Raw genomic sequence first — 15,416 nt, 5'->3', positions numbered from 1 at the left:
GATGAGGTTGGTCGGTAGGAGATGGGGGTGCGGCTTGAGGTGGGAGGCGGGGATAGGTGGGAGGAAGAACAGGTTAGGGAGGCAGGGACGAGCTGGACTGGTTTTGGGATGTGGTAGGGGGAGGGGAGATTTTGAAACTCGCGAACCATTTCAACTCCCCCTCCCATTCCTCAGACGACATGTCCATCCTGGGCCTCCTGCAGTGCCACAACGATTCCACCCGAAGGTTGCAGGAACAGCAACTCATATTCCGCTTGGGAACCCTGCAGCCCAATGGTATCAATGTGGATTTCACAAGTTTCAAAATCTCCCCTCCCCCTACCGCATCCCAAAACCAGTCCAGCTCATCCCTGCCTCCCTAACCTGTTCTTCCTCCCACCTCAAGCCGCACCCCCATCTCCTACCGACCAACCTCATCCCGCCCCCTTGACCTGTCCGTCCTCCCTGGACTGACCTATCCCCTTCCTAACTCCCTACCTACACTCACCTTTACTGGCTCCATCCCCGCCTCTTCGACCTGTTTGTTTCCTCTCCACCTATCCTCTCCTCTATCCCTCTTCTATCCGCCTCCCACTCTCTCCCTATTTATTTCAAAACCCCCTTCCCCTCCCCCTTTTCTGATGAAGGGTCTAGGCCCGAAACGTCAGCCTCTCTGCTCCTATGATGCTGCTTGGCCTGCTGTGTTCATCCAGCCCTGCACCTTGTTGTCTAGAATGTGAAATTGTCTCTTTTGGTAGGAAGAATAGCAAAAGCATTTTAAATAAATGGAGAGAGGATACAGTGGGATCAGGTGTTGGTGTATGAATCATAAAAAGTTAGTTTATGCAATTGCAGCATGTAATTAGGAAAGCTAATAGAATGCTATCATTTATCACAAGGGAAATTGAATTCTGAAGTAGAGAGGTTATACTCCTTTTATACAGGGCACTGGAGACTGCATTTGGAGCACTGTGTCATAGTAATAGTCATCTTAGTTAAAGAAGGATGTAAATGTATGGAAGTAGTTCAGACAAGGTTTATTAGACCAATGCCTGGAATGGGTAGGTTCTCTTATAAGGAAAGGTTGTACAGACTAGGCTTATATTCACAGAAATTTAGAAGAGTAAGAGATGACTTGATTGAAATATATAAGGTTCTGATGGGTCTTGACAGGGTAGTTGGAGAGGATGTTTCCTGGTACAGGAGAATGTAGAACTAGAAATCACCGTTTAAGGATCAAGGGTCACCCATTTAAAAATAAATGAGGCAATGTTTTTTCTGTATGTCATGAGCCTTTGCAACACCCTTCCTGAAAAGGTGGTGGAAGCTGAGTCCTTGAATATGTATAGGAAGCCAAGATTATCAGAGGTGTGCAGGACTGTGGATTGGATTAGATCAGATCAGCAGTAATCTTATTACTCCTAGACCCCTAACACAACAGAACCCACTTCTACTTTCTCCCTAATGCTCCACAAGGAGCCCTGACAAGGAGCTGTAAGGTCTACATCTGCTAATTCATACACTGATATGGTTGTATGTAGCATTATTCTCTGAAGTAAAGGTGGCTGTGGTGTGGGGAGGTATGTAGAGATGGGGAGGAGTGATGTAGTTTTAAGTGTGATGGAGGAGTGGACCCGAGGGGTCCTTTGAATACGGAGACTGATGTGTTGATACATGTGACCAAGTGGAATGCTATCTTTTCTCTGGGAGAGAGGGAAAATAATGAGAGTAGAAGTGCAGGAAATAGATGAGATATGGCCCTGTCAATCATGGTGGGTAAGAAATCCTTGGTTGAAAAATTTTCATATGTTTATTGGTGGTCTCTCATAGATGAGGATGACTCTCTTCCACTCTTGGAATAAGTCCATAGGTGGCTGTACAGACCGATGCAGCTTCTACAGGCTGTGTTACACTTGGGGCAGAAGGTAGTTATGGGAGGGGGTGGGTGGGGCATTGGTGTGGCAGCGCACTCCTTACACTTGTTGCCTGGCTTCCGCTTTTTCCTGATGCAAGTCTCAAGGTGCTCAATGCCTTCCTGGATCCTGCTCCCTCTACTTTGGATGGTCTTGGGCCAATGATTCCCAGGTGTTGGTGGGAATGTTACACTTCACCATTGAGGACTTGAGGGTATTTCTGAAGTGTTTGCTCTGTCCACTTGGGGCTCGCCAGCTGGGAATAGAGCGCCTGCTTGGGGAGTCTCGTGTTGGTCATGTGGACAATGTGCCCAGCCCATGGCAGCCGATCAAGACTGGTCAGTACCTCGATGCTGATGATATTAGTCTAGTCGAGGACACTGGTGTTGGTGGTCTGCCTTCCCAGTGGACTCAGAGGGTCTTGTGCAGGCAGTGTTGGTGGAACTGCTCGAGGAGTTTGAGGTGTCTGCTGTAGACAGTCCACGTCTCAGAGCAATATAGAAGGGTGGAACCACCACAGCTCTGTATAGTGTAAGGTTGGTGTCAGATTTGATGATGATGTCCCTAGTACACCTTTTTTTCTCAGGTGATCAAAGGCAGGACTAACACACTGGAGGTGGTGCTGGAAAAAGGAGAACATGGTGGAGACACCCCTGTGAAAGTGACATCATTTGAACAGATGTGATGGATTGGAAGTAAGGCGTGAGGAAGTGTAGTCAAAGTAACTGTGGGAACCAACATTTGTAGTGGATTATAGGTGGACAGCCTATCCTCAAATATAGAAACAGTGAAACCAAGGAAAGGAAGAGAAGAGTTCAAGATGGACCAGGTAAAGATGAGAGAAGGATGGAAATTGGAAGCAAAACTGAATATTTGTTTTGATTCCAACTGTGCAAAGAACAGCACTGACAACATCATCGATGTACCAGAAAAATGTTGCGGAAGGGGGCCTGACAGGGACTGGTACAAGGAATATTCCACATATCCCACAAAGGCACAGGCACAACTAAGACCACAGTGGGTACCCACAGATACACCTTTGACTTGAGGAAAAATGAGAAGAATTTAAGGATAAGTTGTTCAGAGCTCATTCAGGAGAAAGAGGGTGGTGGAACTGTTCAGGCCTCCTTTGAAAGAAAACAGAGAGAGCCTTGAGACAATCACAATGGGGAGTAGACATGTAAAGGGATTGCACATCCCTGGTGAAGAAGAGGTAGCTAAAGTTAGGAAACTGGAAGTTGTGGAATCTATGTAATGTGTCTGCAGATTTGTGAATATAAGTGCAAATATAAGTGAATCAGTGGGGACGGGGAGTAATAATAGTCAGGACAGTCCTGTTTTTGGAGCTTTGGCAAGAAAGTAGAAGTGGTTTGGGTTGTGTTAGGGGTCTGGGCTGGGAAGCAATGGTGGGGAGATCGCTAGAGGAGATGAGGTTATTGACAGTCATGGAAACAATAGATTGGTGTTCAGTGGTGGGATTATGATCTTGGAAAGAACCCCATAGAAATTGGGTACACAGCTGTTTTCTTACTGTCTTTCAGTAGATATGTCAAAAGTTTGCCTTTAATGTTTTAAAATTGTTGTTGTGAGTTCTGACTGTCTTTTTGGTGTCTTTGTTTAAAATAATAACACTTTTTTTTGGTTTGGAAGGATGAGAGCTCTTTGTTAAGACTATAAGATGTGGGAGCAGAAGTATGTCATTCAGCCTATCGAGTCTGCTCCACCATTCAATTAGATGATGATTGATCTGATAATTTTCAGCTCTGTTGTCTTTCCTGTGTGACATTTGATTCCCTTGCTGATTAAAAATCTATTTCTGCCTTGAATATACTTAATGACCCAACCACAATGATCCTGTCATAATCAATTTCACAGATTCACTACACCTTTAGAGAAGAAATTCTTCCTCCTCTTCGTCTTAAATTGGTGATCCCTTATTCTGAGACTATGCCCTCTGGTTCTAGACGCTCCCAAAAGGTGAAACTGCCTTGCCACATCTACCCTGTCAAGTTCTCTAAGAATTTTGTATGCTTTAAAAAGGTTGTCTCTCATTCTTCTAAACTTCAGTGAATATAGGCCCAACCTACTCAAGCCCTTCACACAAGATAGACCCTCCATACTCGGGATCAGCCTAGTGAACCTTTTTGGACTACCTTCAATCTTTCCTCCGATAAGGGGCCCAAAATTGTTCACAATATTCCAGCTGTGGTTAACTATTGCCTTATATAGTTTTAGCAAGACTGAGGTTGTTGATTTGCTCACCGAGCTGGCTTGTTTTTGTTCAGCAAGACTTTTTGTTTTAGCAAGACTTCTCCATTTTTATACACCATTCCCTTTGAAATAATGGTAAATGTTCCAGTTGCCTTCCCTATTGCCTGCAGAACATTTCGTAATTCATGCACAAGGGCTGTCAAATTCCTCTGTGCTGTAGCTTTTGCAATGTTTCTCTAATTAAATAATATTCACCTCCTCTATTTTCTTAAATTGGAAAGGGTGCAGAAAAGATTTACGAGGGAATTACTGGGATAAGAGGGTTTCGGTTATAAGGAGAAGCTGGATAGGATGGGACTTCTTTCTCCTAGAGTAAGAGGTTAAGGGGTGACCTTTATAGATGTTTATAAAGTCATGAGAGGCATAGATAAGGTGAATAGCAAAGTTCTTTCCTCGAGGATAGGGGAGTCCAAAACAAAAGGGCATTGATGTAAGGTGATAGGGGAAAGTTATAAAAGGGACCCGAGCAGCAACCTTTTCGTACAGAGGGTGGTGCATATGTGGAATGACCTGCTAGGGTTAATAGGGGAGGCGAGTACAGTTACAACATTTAAGAGACATTTGGCCAGGTACATGAATAGGAAAGATTTAGAGGAATGAGAGTCAAACGCAGACAAATGGGACTAGTTTAATTTGGGAAACCTAGTTGGCATGGCCGAGTTGGACTGAAGGGTCTGGTTCCGTGCTCTCTACGACTCTTCTTCCTGCCAAAGTGCATAACCTCTCGTTTTCACGTTATATTCCAACTGGCAAGTTTTTGACCACTTTTCTATATCCTTCTGCAGACTCTTTGAGTCATTGATGCCACCTGCCTTTCCAACTATTTTTGTGCCATCAACAAACCTTGCTGCTGTACATTCAATTTCCTTATCTAAGTCATTAATGTACATTATAAATAATTACAGTACCAGCACTGATCCTTATGACAGTCCACTAGTTACAGCTTTCCAACTTGAAAATGCTGCACTTATCCATACTTCCTTCTATTAGTTCGCCAGTGCTAATATACTACATCCAACTTAAAATTTAACATGGTATGCTTCTGGATCAAAGGCTGTCAGGCTGGTTTTGTGTTACATAAGAGCTGACGCTCCAGCTGAAACACTTCTGTACACATTTTGTTCCTGTCTCATTAGTTTGAAACTCTTTACAAGCAATACAACAATATAAACTAGTTTTAATGTTTCAAGTCCAATAAGACTTCCATTTTCCAAACCTGTTGAATTTCTCCAACATTTGTGAATTTTTTTTGTAACCTTCACTCTGTCAGGTGAATTTAAAGCAATGAGTTGCATGATGGCATTTCCATCAATCACTCCCTTAGAAGTGTTCTCCCATATGTGTTTGCTTATTACTGAGTTTGTTCATTCATCAGGAATTTCAGGTTCTCAATTATTATCTGTAGATCTTGAGCAACCTTCTCATTTAAAGAAGTTTAGTTGTGGTTTAGAAAGAAAACTGGAGCTTTGTTTATGGAGCTTCTTTCACAATTGCAAGACATGCCAAAACTCTTCATACCGAGTCTGTGACTTTTAAAGCGTGATCTTGCTGTTTCCGCAACTAATTTTGGTCAATCACAAACCAGGCACCTCTATGACTCAGTATGGCTACAAAGTCAAAGCGTATGAGAGAATGCAGAAATCCCTAAACCACTTCACTACCTGACCCTTCAAGCACCACCCGTCCCACATGTCACAATCTGCAGATCGTGGATTGGATTTATCAGCCATTGCAAAACCCATTGAACTGGAAATCAAGTCTTCCTTGATCTCAAGGGACTGCCTAATTAGAAACAGCCATACAACAATGTTCGTGTATTCTGTAAAATGTCTATAGTACTGTTATGCTTTAATATCTGGATGCTTAATTTCAAGTACAATTTAGTGTTTGTTTGTGTCTGCTACTGTAGGTTCCGGGATCTGAGGAGATATACGACAGTGAAAATGATATAATGATTCCAGTTCTGTCATCAAAAAGGGCAAGCGAACTACCTGTTGATGAAGTTGCTAGTATTTTGCAGGTAAGGTGCGTGTGCCTGTTGTGAGAAGTGGGTGTAGGATTCTTTGTCTGTTCAAAGGAGTATTTTCATATGGGCTTTTCACCAATAGTGTTGACGAAGCATTTGATAATTTTTTGTTTCATAAATATTTTTTATCTTTCCATTATAGTGTTTTTTTTTTACAAGATTCACATTTGAAATGTCATCCATTTTGAATATTGAGTAAATTGTCAGTGTGCCTCTCAGTGCACTCCCAGGCCCTGCATCTGGGGTGAGAGAGCCTGCTATACATTTGAGCCTGTAGATTGTGGAGTTTTGTTTTGGTTATCCTGGGGAGCTGTCTGTGTTCAGAGGGCCCAGGCATGCTTAGTGTGTCCTGTTCAGAGGCAGGTACACATTGATTATTCTGAAATATTGTCTGAATGCCTGCTACTGTGTCTCCATTCATCTATCCTCTACTCCAGTATGCCAGTTCACTTTAGCTCAACTTTTCTGCCCACATAGTTGCCTCTTTTAAGTTGAAGACGTTACTTTTAGATCCAGTATTCTTCCTTTGAATTTTGCATCCAATTCGAATCCTGGTGGTCACTGCTACTAGTGGCGCCCTTACTGTGAGTGATCAATTAATCTCTGTCACATTGCATAGTCTAATATAACTTGCTCTACAGGCACAGTGAAAGATACAAACATTAGAAGCAGGAGTAGGTTATTTGGCCAATCAAGCCTGCTCCACCATTTATTATGATCATCCAAGTCAGTAACCTGTTCCTGCTTTCTCTTCAAAGTCTTTGATCTTTTTCACTCGTTCTCCCTCCACCTTTTATTACTAATGCCCGATATTTCTTTTGGTATACTTTGTCCCACATTATGGTTACTGTTTGAGCCTTTTAGACTGCTCCTATTCATGATTTCTTTCCCCTACTGTTCCTCATCTCCATCTAAACCAATTCTATGTCACAATTTTCAAAACCAAAGTCATCTCTAACTACTGTACAAATGCCATCCTTGATTAACAGCACTACTCCTCCACCTTTACCTAGCTTCCTGTTTTTCTTGAATGTCAAATACCCTTCAATATTCAGGACTCAATCCTTGTAATCCTACAATCTACCTGACAGTATGGAAAATCACTCTGGTATGTCTGTACCCAAAAAGGAGGACAAACTCAACCCAGCCAACTACTGCCCTTATCAGTCTATTCTCGATCATTAGTAAAGTGTAATCCATCAGTGCTATCAAGTGGCATCTGCTCATTGAGTTTGGGTTCTGCCTGAACCACCCAGCTCCTGACTTCATTTGCAGCCTTGGTTCAAATATGGGCAAAAGAGCTGAATTCCAGAAGTAAGAGTGAAAGCCCTGGACACCAAGGCTGCATACAATTGAGTGTGGTATCAAGGAGCACTAGCAAAACTGGAATCAGTGAGTCTTAGGGAGTAAACTCTCTGCTGATTGGAGTCATACCTGGCACAAAGGAAGATTGGTGTGATTGTTGGAGGTCAGTCAGCAGCTCCAGGACATTTCGGTAGGAGTTCCTCAGGGTACTGTCCTAGACTGACCCATCTTCAGCTCAATGGCAATCCCTCCATTGTAAGGTCAGAAGTGAGGATGTTCACTGATGATTGCAAAATGTTCAACACTACTTGCGACTCCTGGGATACTGAAACAGTCCATGTTCAAATGCAGCAACATTGGGTCAATATCCAGGCCTGGGCTGACCAGTAACATTCACACCTCACAAATGCCAAACAATGACCAAAAAAATACAATGGCTAGAAGAGCAAGTCAGAAGCTAGGAATACTATGGTAAGTGACTCACCACCTGATTTCCAAAGCCTGTCCACCATCTACAAGGCACAAGTTATGAGTGTGTTAGAATTTCCCACTTGCTTGAATGGGTGCAGCCCCAACAGCATTCAAGAAACTTGACACCATCCAGAACAAAGCAGCCCGCTTGATTGGAACCACATCCATAAGCATCCACTCCCTCCACCACCAATGCTGAGTAGTGGTAGTGTGTACTATCTGCAAGATACATTGCAGAAATTTACCAAAGATCCTTAGTCAGCACTCTTCCAAACTCATGACCTCTCATCTAGAAAGACAAAGGTAGCAGATACATAGGAACACAACCAGCTGCAACTTCCCTTCCAACCCACACTCCATCCTGACTTGGAAATATATCGCTGTTCCTTCACTGTCACTGAGTCAAAATCCTGGGATTCCCTCCCAAAAGGTGTTGTGGATCAACTATAGCACATGAATTACTGCAGTTCAAGAAGGCAGCTCGCCACCACCTTCCCAAGGGTAGTTAGGGAAGGGCATTGCAGCAACACCCAGGTCCCACGAGTGAATTTAAAAAAGTTATGTCTTTGTAATTGCCATCGGATTGTATTTAGTTATTACAGAATGTGGTATTAATATGTTTACTTTGTTGTGAATGCAATATGTATTCCAATCCACAGCCTTTGTAACAACTTGATGTCTTTGTAACATCTTGATTCTCAGTATTCTTGAGTTTTCTCTCACTGTTCCTTCTTGCTATTCTCTGATCATTGTTTCCCGTATTACTACTTCTCTTGCTCAACCTTTCTCTACTCATTGTACTGCATATTTCCACATTGGATCCTTCTCCTCCTACTGCAAGTTCCTTTCCAGCCCTGAGCAGATGTCCTGAACCTTAACTCCAGTCAGACAACATAGCTTTCTGGACTCTTGTTATTTGCTGCAGAGCCTGATGTTAGTCCCCTACTATACTGTCCCCTCTTACTATGTTCCTTGCTTACCACCACTTGAATGACTTCCTGTACCAGAGTGCTATGGTCAGTTTGCTTACCCATTCAACAGTCCCTATTTTCAACTGGACAGCATGCAAGAATCTCAAACCCATTCGACAATTGCAAAGGCTGACACTCCTGCCCTCTGGGTCCCTTTAGCCTGTTGCACTCTCAGTCACATCAAGCTGTCCCTCACCACTGACCAAATGGAAGGTGCTATCCTAAGTGGTGTGATTGCCTCCTGGTACAAAGGATCCAGGTAACTTTCTCCCTCTCTGATGTGTTGCGGTGTCTGTGGTGCAGCCACCAGCTCATAAACTGTGAACCAAAACTATTCAAACTTCAAAATATTTACTGTGGATATGTTTTCCCTGAATCACAGTGGCAAACAGGATGATTCCACATGCTGTGGCCTTGACACATCACCTGTCCTACCATCTGTAATGAGCTTTAATTAATTATTAATTATACTGTTCATTTTTTTTTTAATTTCACCTCCAATTTGTATAATTTGTTAGAACTGAGAAAAGGCGTGAACCAATTGCCAGAAACTCTTTGATAAGACAAGAACCAATTTGAATCAGTTCCATTGAATCTAGCTTTGGCTTTGTCTCTGACAAACTGTCAAAGGATCCTTTCTTTATCTGCTCCTTTACTTACTGCTAACTACCTGTTGCAGGGACCTCTCATGTGCTCCTCTAGGCAATGATGATTGCATGCCTCGCGGTCCTCCTTTATCCACTCCTCCAGATGATGCAAAAAAATGATTAAAATGATTTTAAAAAGATTTGATTTTATTAAAACATGGAGCTTTTTGTGACAATCAGTTCCCCTTTTGGAGTGCAAACTTATATTTAAATTTAAATTCATTGTTAAAATCTGTCTTTCTCAACACGTTTTCTGTTTAAGGTGGTGAGTTACTGGTCACCTTCAGGTTGTCTTGCCAGGTTGCTAGTTGTCTTGTTTAAGCCTGGGCAAAATGCTATAATGAGCAATGCAGAGCTTTCGAGCTGAGTTGGACTTAATCATAAATTGGAATTCATAATGTATGTTTGGGAAGAGTCTAATGCAAAAGCCCAAGCTGAATATCTTTTGCACTCCTGTATATTCTTACGGATACCGACATCCGTTGTGACACTAATTCTCTCCATAGTTAAAATGAGCTAGGTCAGCACTTGATCAGAGATTGTATGTGGGAACCCCCTGGCTTTTTTGACCTAGTGCACATGTTCAAAATGTTATTAAAGGTGTTTATTAAATGATGGCCTTTTATGCCAAAAGTGGCTGGAGTACAGAATCTTCGATAGACCACAACTTATGCTCTCTCCATTATTGAGCACTGGATTTTGGGAAGAATCGAAAAACCTTGGAATGTTTACAGTGCCAGTTCACCAGAATGATATTAGAGAATTGAAGGATTAAATTATGCGGTAAAATAACATGTAGGCCACAAGAAGTCTTTCAAACGATGACTAGGTTTGATACAAAGAAACTCAGGTGTTGCAGTTTGGAACAAGAGGATTTAATCTGATAATTAGAAATTGTTTATATTGGAGTGAAACCTAAAAGCACATTTTTGCTCCAAGTGGAGTAGAAGTCTGAAATTCCTTTGTTTATAAGGCTGCGAAAGGAGATGTAGAGAATTTCAAGATTGCAATCGAGGGGCTTTTATTGGCTGAGTGTTGTGATATGAATCAAAGATGTCTCCATGAATTTTATGTATCGATCAGCAATAATTTTATTGAATGGCATGATGAACTTGAGGGGCTGAATAGCCTCCTGCTATTTGGATGTCTTGTGTTCCAATGTTGCTGCAACACATTGGACTATATTTTGGAATTACAGATAGGTTGAGTTTCTAGAAGAATGAAAATTGGGTGATGTTCACCTCATTAGGTCTCCTAATGACAAACCCAAGCTCTACATTAACAGAATGAATGTAACCTTCTCTCAGCAGATGATGGTAATTAGTGCAAAAGAACTCCAAAGTGAAATGAGTACATTTTACATACAAAGTGGGGGAATTTTTTTGAAAGTTCACAGTGAATGGTGACTACCAGCTTTTTTGGTTGTGTTAAATGTCATTATTTCCATTCATTATATTTAGGGTGGTTGCAACATATTGCCTTAGTGCTGGCTTCAAACATACATCTGTTGTCATATCTGGAATGCTTTTCATGTCTTTATATTTATTAAGCATTCAATTTTCTCACTGCAGGCTGACCTTCACAATGGCCTAAAAAATAGTGAAATTTCTCGGCGTCGGACATACCATGGATGGAATGAATTTGAAATCAATGAAGATGAACCTCTTTGGAAAAAATATATTTCACAGGTTAGACAACTCAATAATTGCACTACAACAATGGCACAGCAATAAGTGGTGATTTAAGACTTTAAAACTGATTTGCCCTGTATAGTAGTTTTTCATTCAGTCTTGAATTTTGAGCATTACTGACAGGGAAAAACAAATTATTGTCCATCTATAATTACCCTTGAACTGAGGGCTTACTAGGCCATTTCAGAAGTTAGTTAAAAGTCAAGGACATGGATGTGGATTTGGAGGCACAAGCAGGCCAGACAGGGTAAAGTCGGCAAGATTTCTGGCCTTGAAAGACATCGGTGAACTAAATATGTTTCTATGATAGCAATCGTTAAAATATCAGATTGTATTAATGAGAATGTGATTTTATTCTAAATTTATTAATTGAATTAAAATTCCTGAAGTTGCTGCAGTACAGTTTCCAGAATAAACATTGAGTTGGACAATTTCAGATCCTAATCATTGCATCCATTTTTTGGGCCCCAGCTATTGGTAATGATTTTGCTATTTTTGTTTGCAACTCTCTGAATCCATCAATTTTCTTGTTTTATTGCCATCTCTTTTTGCCTTGCACCACTGTTCCCTTTATTATTTAATTTCTCCTGCCTTCCCTCCTCTCACTGTCCCTATTTTCTTTGCCTCTGTACATACAAGCATTTGAACGAGAAATAGAAGTAGGCCATTTACCCTCTTGCACCTGCTTTGCTAGTCAATAGCCTATACATTCCCAAAAACCGTAGATTTTTGCTGTGCAAGGGAATCAACCTACCTCCATTTTAAAAATATGTAATGACCCTGCCTCCACTAACTTATGCGGAAGAAAATTCCAAAATATCTTAACCCTCTAATAGTCATATTTGATTCAAAACGTTAATACTATTTCCCTGTCCACCGATGGCACCAGATCTATTGAGTTTTCCCTTGTTCTTTCTGTATTTATTATACATCTCAGTAACTTGCTGTGGAGAGCGTTGTCTTACTAGTTTTGTTCTCATAACCAGAGAATCTTCAGCAAAGGCTTTTCTTTCTGTTTGCTTAATTTTACCTCCAAAACGCCTGAAGGATCATTTTTGCTCCTTTTCTAATCTGTGCGCTTCCTCTATATAGTTCTGCCCACCATCAGGGGTCGGTTCCCTTAAGGACATTGATGAAATCAAGCTTTATCTCTCTTTGCACGTTTGTTGTTGGAGTGCTTGTTTGACATCCAGTATTTGTTGAGTTGCTTACTTGCACCTCTAGAACATACCTCCCCGACCTACCATATTTTGTCAGCTAATAAAAACTTCACCCATGTCATTGTTACCTACACTTTTAACTATTCCAATTTTCTCTTTGATACATTTAATCCTCCATAAACTTCACTCCTTCCCAAATTTTGGTGCATTTATCTTATCCTGTGTCACATCCCTCCTCATAATGCTTGTCCTTAGTAGCTTCCTGTCTGTAACCTCAAATTCCAAATTTTTATCTTCATTTTCAAATATATTTGAAGATCGTTGCATTTGCTTCCTGGCATTTTAATTTGCAGGCTAACTGGTTATTTTGGTTATCATTGTCTTATACTTCAGTAAAAGAAATAGTTCATTTAATTATGGGTGTTTGAAAATTATTAATTTTTCTAGCAACTGCAAGGGCCTTGCGAAAGTATAAAAAGCTGGTGGGCAATAAGGGGATAAGCTGCTTTGTATTTCCTCCTAAAGGAGATATCAGGTAGATTTTAGACGGGAATGGAGGTGCGTAAGTGAGCATTAGTGCCTTGAATCTCTGTCTCATTGATACTAGAATTGGTTTTCTCCTTTTATTTTGTTAGAAACTAATAGAGTTCTTAAGAAAGTTCAATCTAACAATGTCATTATCTGTATTTCTTCTCAATAGATTCTATTCTATTCAGAGGATTAGATAGGGTGGGCAGTGGGAGCCTTTTTCCTCAGATGGGGATGGCTAGCACGAGGGGACATAGCTTTAAATTGAGGGGTGATAGATATAGGACAGATGTCAGAGGCAGGTTCTTTACTCGGAGAGTAGTAAGGGCGTGGAATGCCCTGCCTCCAAAAGTAGTAGACTCGCCAACTTTAAGGGCATTTAAATGGTCATTGGATAAACATATGGATGATAATGGAATAGTTTAGGTTAGATGGGCTTCAGATTGGTTTCACAGGTCGGCGCAACATCGAGGGCCGAAGGGCCTGTACTGCGCTGTTACGTTCTATGTTAAAATACCTTGGATATTATCTTATACTAACTATAATTGGTTTAGTCTATTTTATCTTTTATATTTGTAATTTAGTATGGATTGGAGCTTGGTTGAGGACGATTTTGTTTTCAAATGCATCTATCAGGCATGCTTTCAACTTGGTTCCTTACTATTAAGAAATGGTTAATGTAGTTAATTCTCTGTGTACTGATTATACAGTGCTTTAGAGGCAGAGAGGTTTTTATTTTTTGATGTTTCCCTATCCCGATTGGTGCTGCTATACTTGGATTCTGTACATAGTTTCTAGTCTGTAAATTTGTACTTGATTTCTGTGTGGCATTGTTGAGGTTGATAGGCTGCTTGCATGGTATGGTATGGTTTGAGTATCTTGTTTGCGCTGTTGAGAGGAACGTTGTAAGATTCTTGGACTCGTTGCTTTTCCTTCATGCTCCATTCTTTTAAGATGGGTTATGATAATTGGTTGCTATGAACATGTCTGCTGCCATATTTTTCAGCTCCAGTTAAAATTGAGTAAGATAATGTAGGAGACCTGTGGAAAATTGGAAATCGCAAGTGTCGCAGAACAATGATATGGTGATATTGTCTGTCTGTTTTAACAGTCATCTCATTGTGTGTTATGCTGAGTTTTGGCCTTTTGTAGACCCTGTTTCCTTCCGTTGAATCATTGTTCTGGTTTAAACATTCTTGGAGAAGCATTAATTTTATTAAGGTTGACCTGCCCAAATAGATGTCCTACCTAGCTTGGTGAATCTGACTTTAGTTTTGCTCTTTTTCTGGTTACTATTACTCTGTAGTTTACAATACTGCACCTGAGTGAGGTTTGAAGTCAAAGGATTAGGTTATGTGTGTAAATTTGATCTCCTATCTATCAGAGGAATCTTGACTCATTTATAACTTACTTGTACTTCCAGATTTAAGTCATGTGCTTTGTGTTAAAAATCACTTTAAACAGTTTAATTTCGCAGGACAGCTATGTGCAGGACTTAACTCAAAAATTGACACATACTTCATACCTATTGTGTTAGAATCTTTTCCCCCCAATCTTATTGACAGAATAGCCAATAATAAAACAAAATGTCATATATAAAAAAAAACTGTCTGACATCTGGAAGTAGGATGCTGCATGGGCTGTCAGGCATCAAAAGACTAGTGAAGACAGAAAACTGCAGAAAGGTATTATTCTGTAGCAGAGCTGTAGTGTAGAACACCAGGATTATTTGGGTTTGTTACACAATATGAAATTGGATAGCATTGCATTCATTTTTATATCATTGTACAAAGATATATTTTATTGATTCAACTATACATATTTGCATGATGCATGTTTACTATTCTGCAGAATCAGGCACCTATTGATTTGCACCAAAGTTTTTAACACTCTGACTTTGCTGAAATTGAAGAAATAGTTGTACAAGAGTCATTAAGTTCTGTTTCCATATAGCTGTCTGTTTTAGAACAGTATTGTGTTCAGGCTCATGACCTATATTAGCAGAGAATATAATGTGTTCATTCTGAACTACGCTGCCAGCAACAGTCTTTTATTTAATAGGATTGGTAATACCTGATGATGCAACTGTGATTTGTGTATTAGAAAGGGGTGTTTCATAATTAGGAATCTAGGTTCATTGTAAAATAACTGAGCTGAGCTCTATTAAGAATAATTTATTAAACATTTTTACAATTTCTTGCAGTTCAAAAATCCCCTGATTATGCTTCTACTGGCTTCAGCTGTTATCAGCGTTCTGATGCACCAGCTAGATGATGCAATCAGCATCACAGTGGTAAGATATGGAAGTTATTTTAATATTGGTAAAATGTTTAAAATGACTTGATTCCATAATTCAGTCAAATTAAATCTAAATACTTACACTTGAAGTGTAGAAACATACATGGCCAACTCTTACTTGAGCAAGGCATTCTGTTCTCTGCATTGTTAATTGGA

At 40.4% G+C, this 15,416-nt stretch overlaps 1 protein-coding gene across 1 annotated transcript in view; it reads left to right on the top strand.

Annotated features, from left to right (window-relative positions):
• Positions 1-15,416, top strand: part of atp2c1 (ATPase secretory pathway Ca2+ transporting 1) — a 110,529-nt gene that overhangs the window by 22,952 nt on the left and 72,161 nt on the right. The window contains exons 2-4 of the mRNA XM_048607132.1: positions 6,073-6,183; positions 11,155-11,271; positions 15,166-15,255. Of these exons, the coding sequence (XP_048463089.1) occupies positions 6,073-6,183; positions 11,155-11,271; positions 15,166-15,255 (318 nt within the window). The remainder of the gene's footprint in view (positions 1-6,072; positions 6,184-11,154; positions 11,272-15,165; positions 15,256-15,416) is intronic.

This window comes from Rhincodon typus, chromosome 2 (assembly GCF_021869965.1).
Source record: "Rhincodon typus isolate 14 chromosome 2, sRhiTyp1.1, whole genome shotgun sequence".
Taxonomy (NCBI): domain Eukaryota; kingdom Metazoa; phylum Chordata; class Chondrichthyes; order Orectolobiformes; family Rhincodontidae; genus Rhincodon; species Rhincodon typus.
Note: the sequence above shows the minus strand (reverse complement) of the source record. Positions and strands in the feature narration are given on the sequence as shown.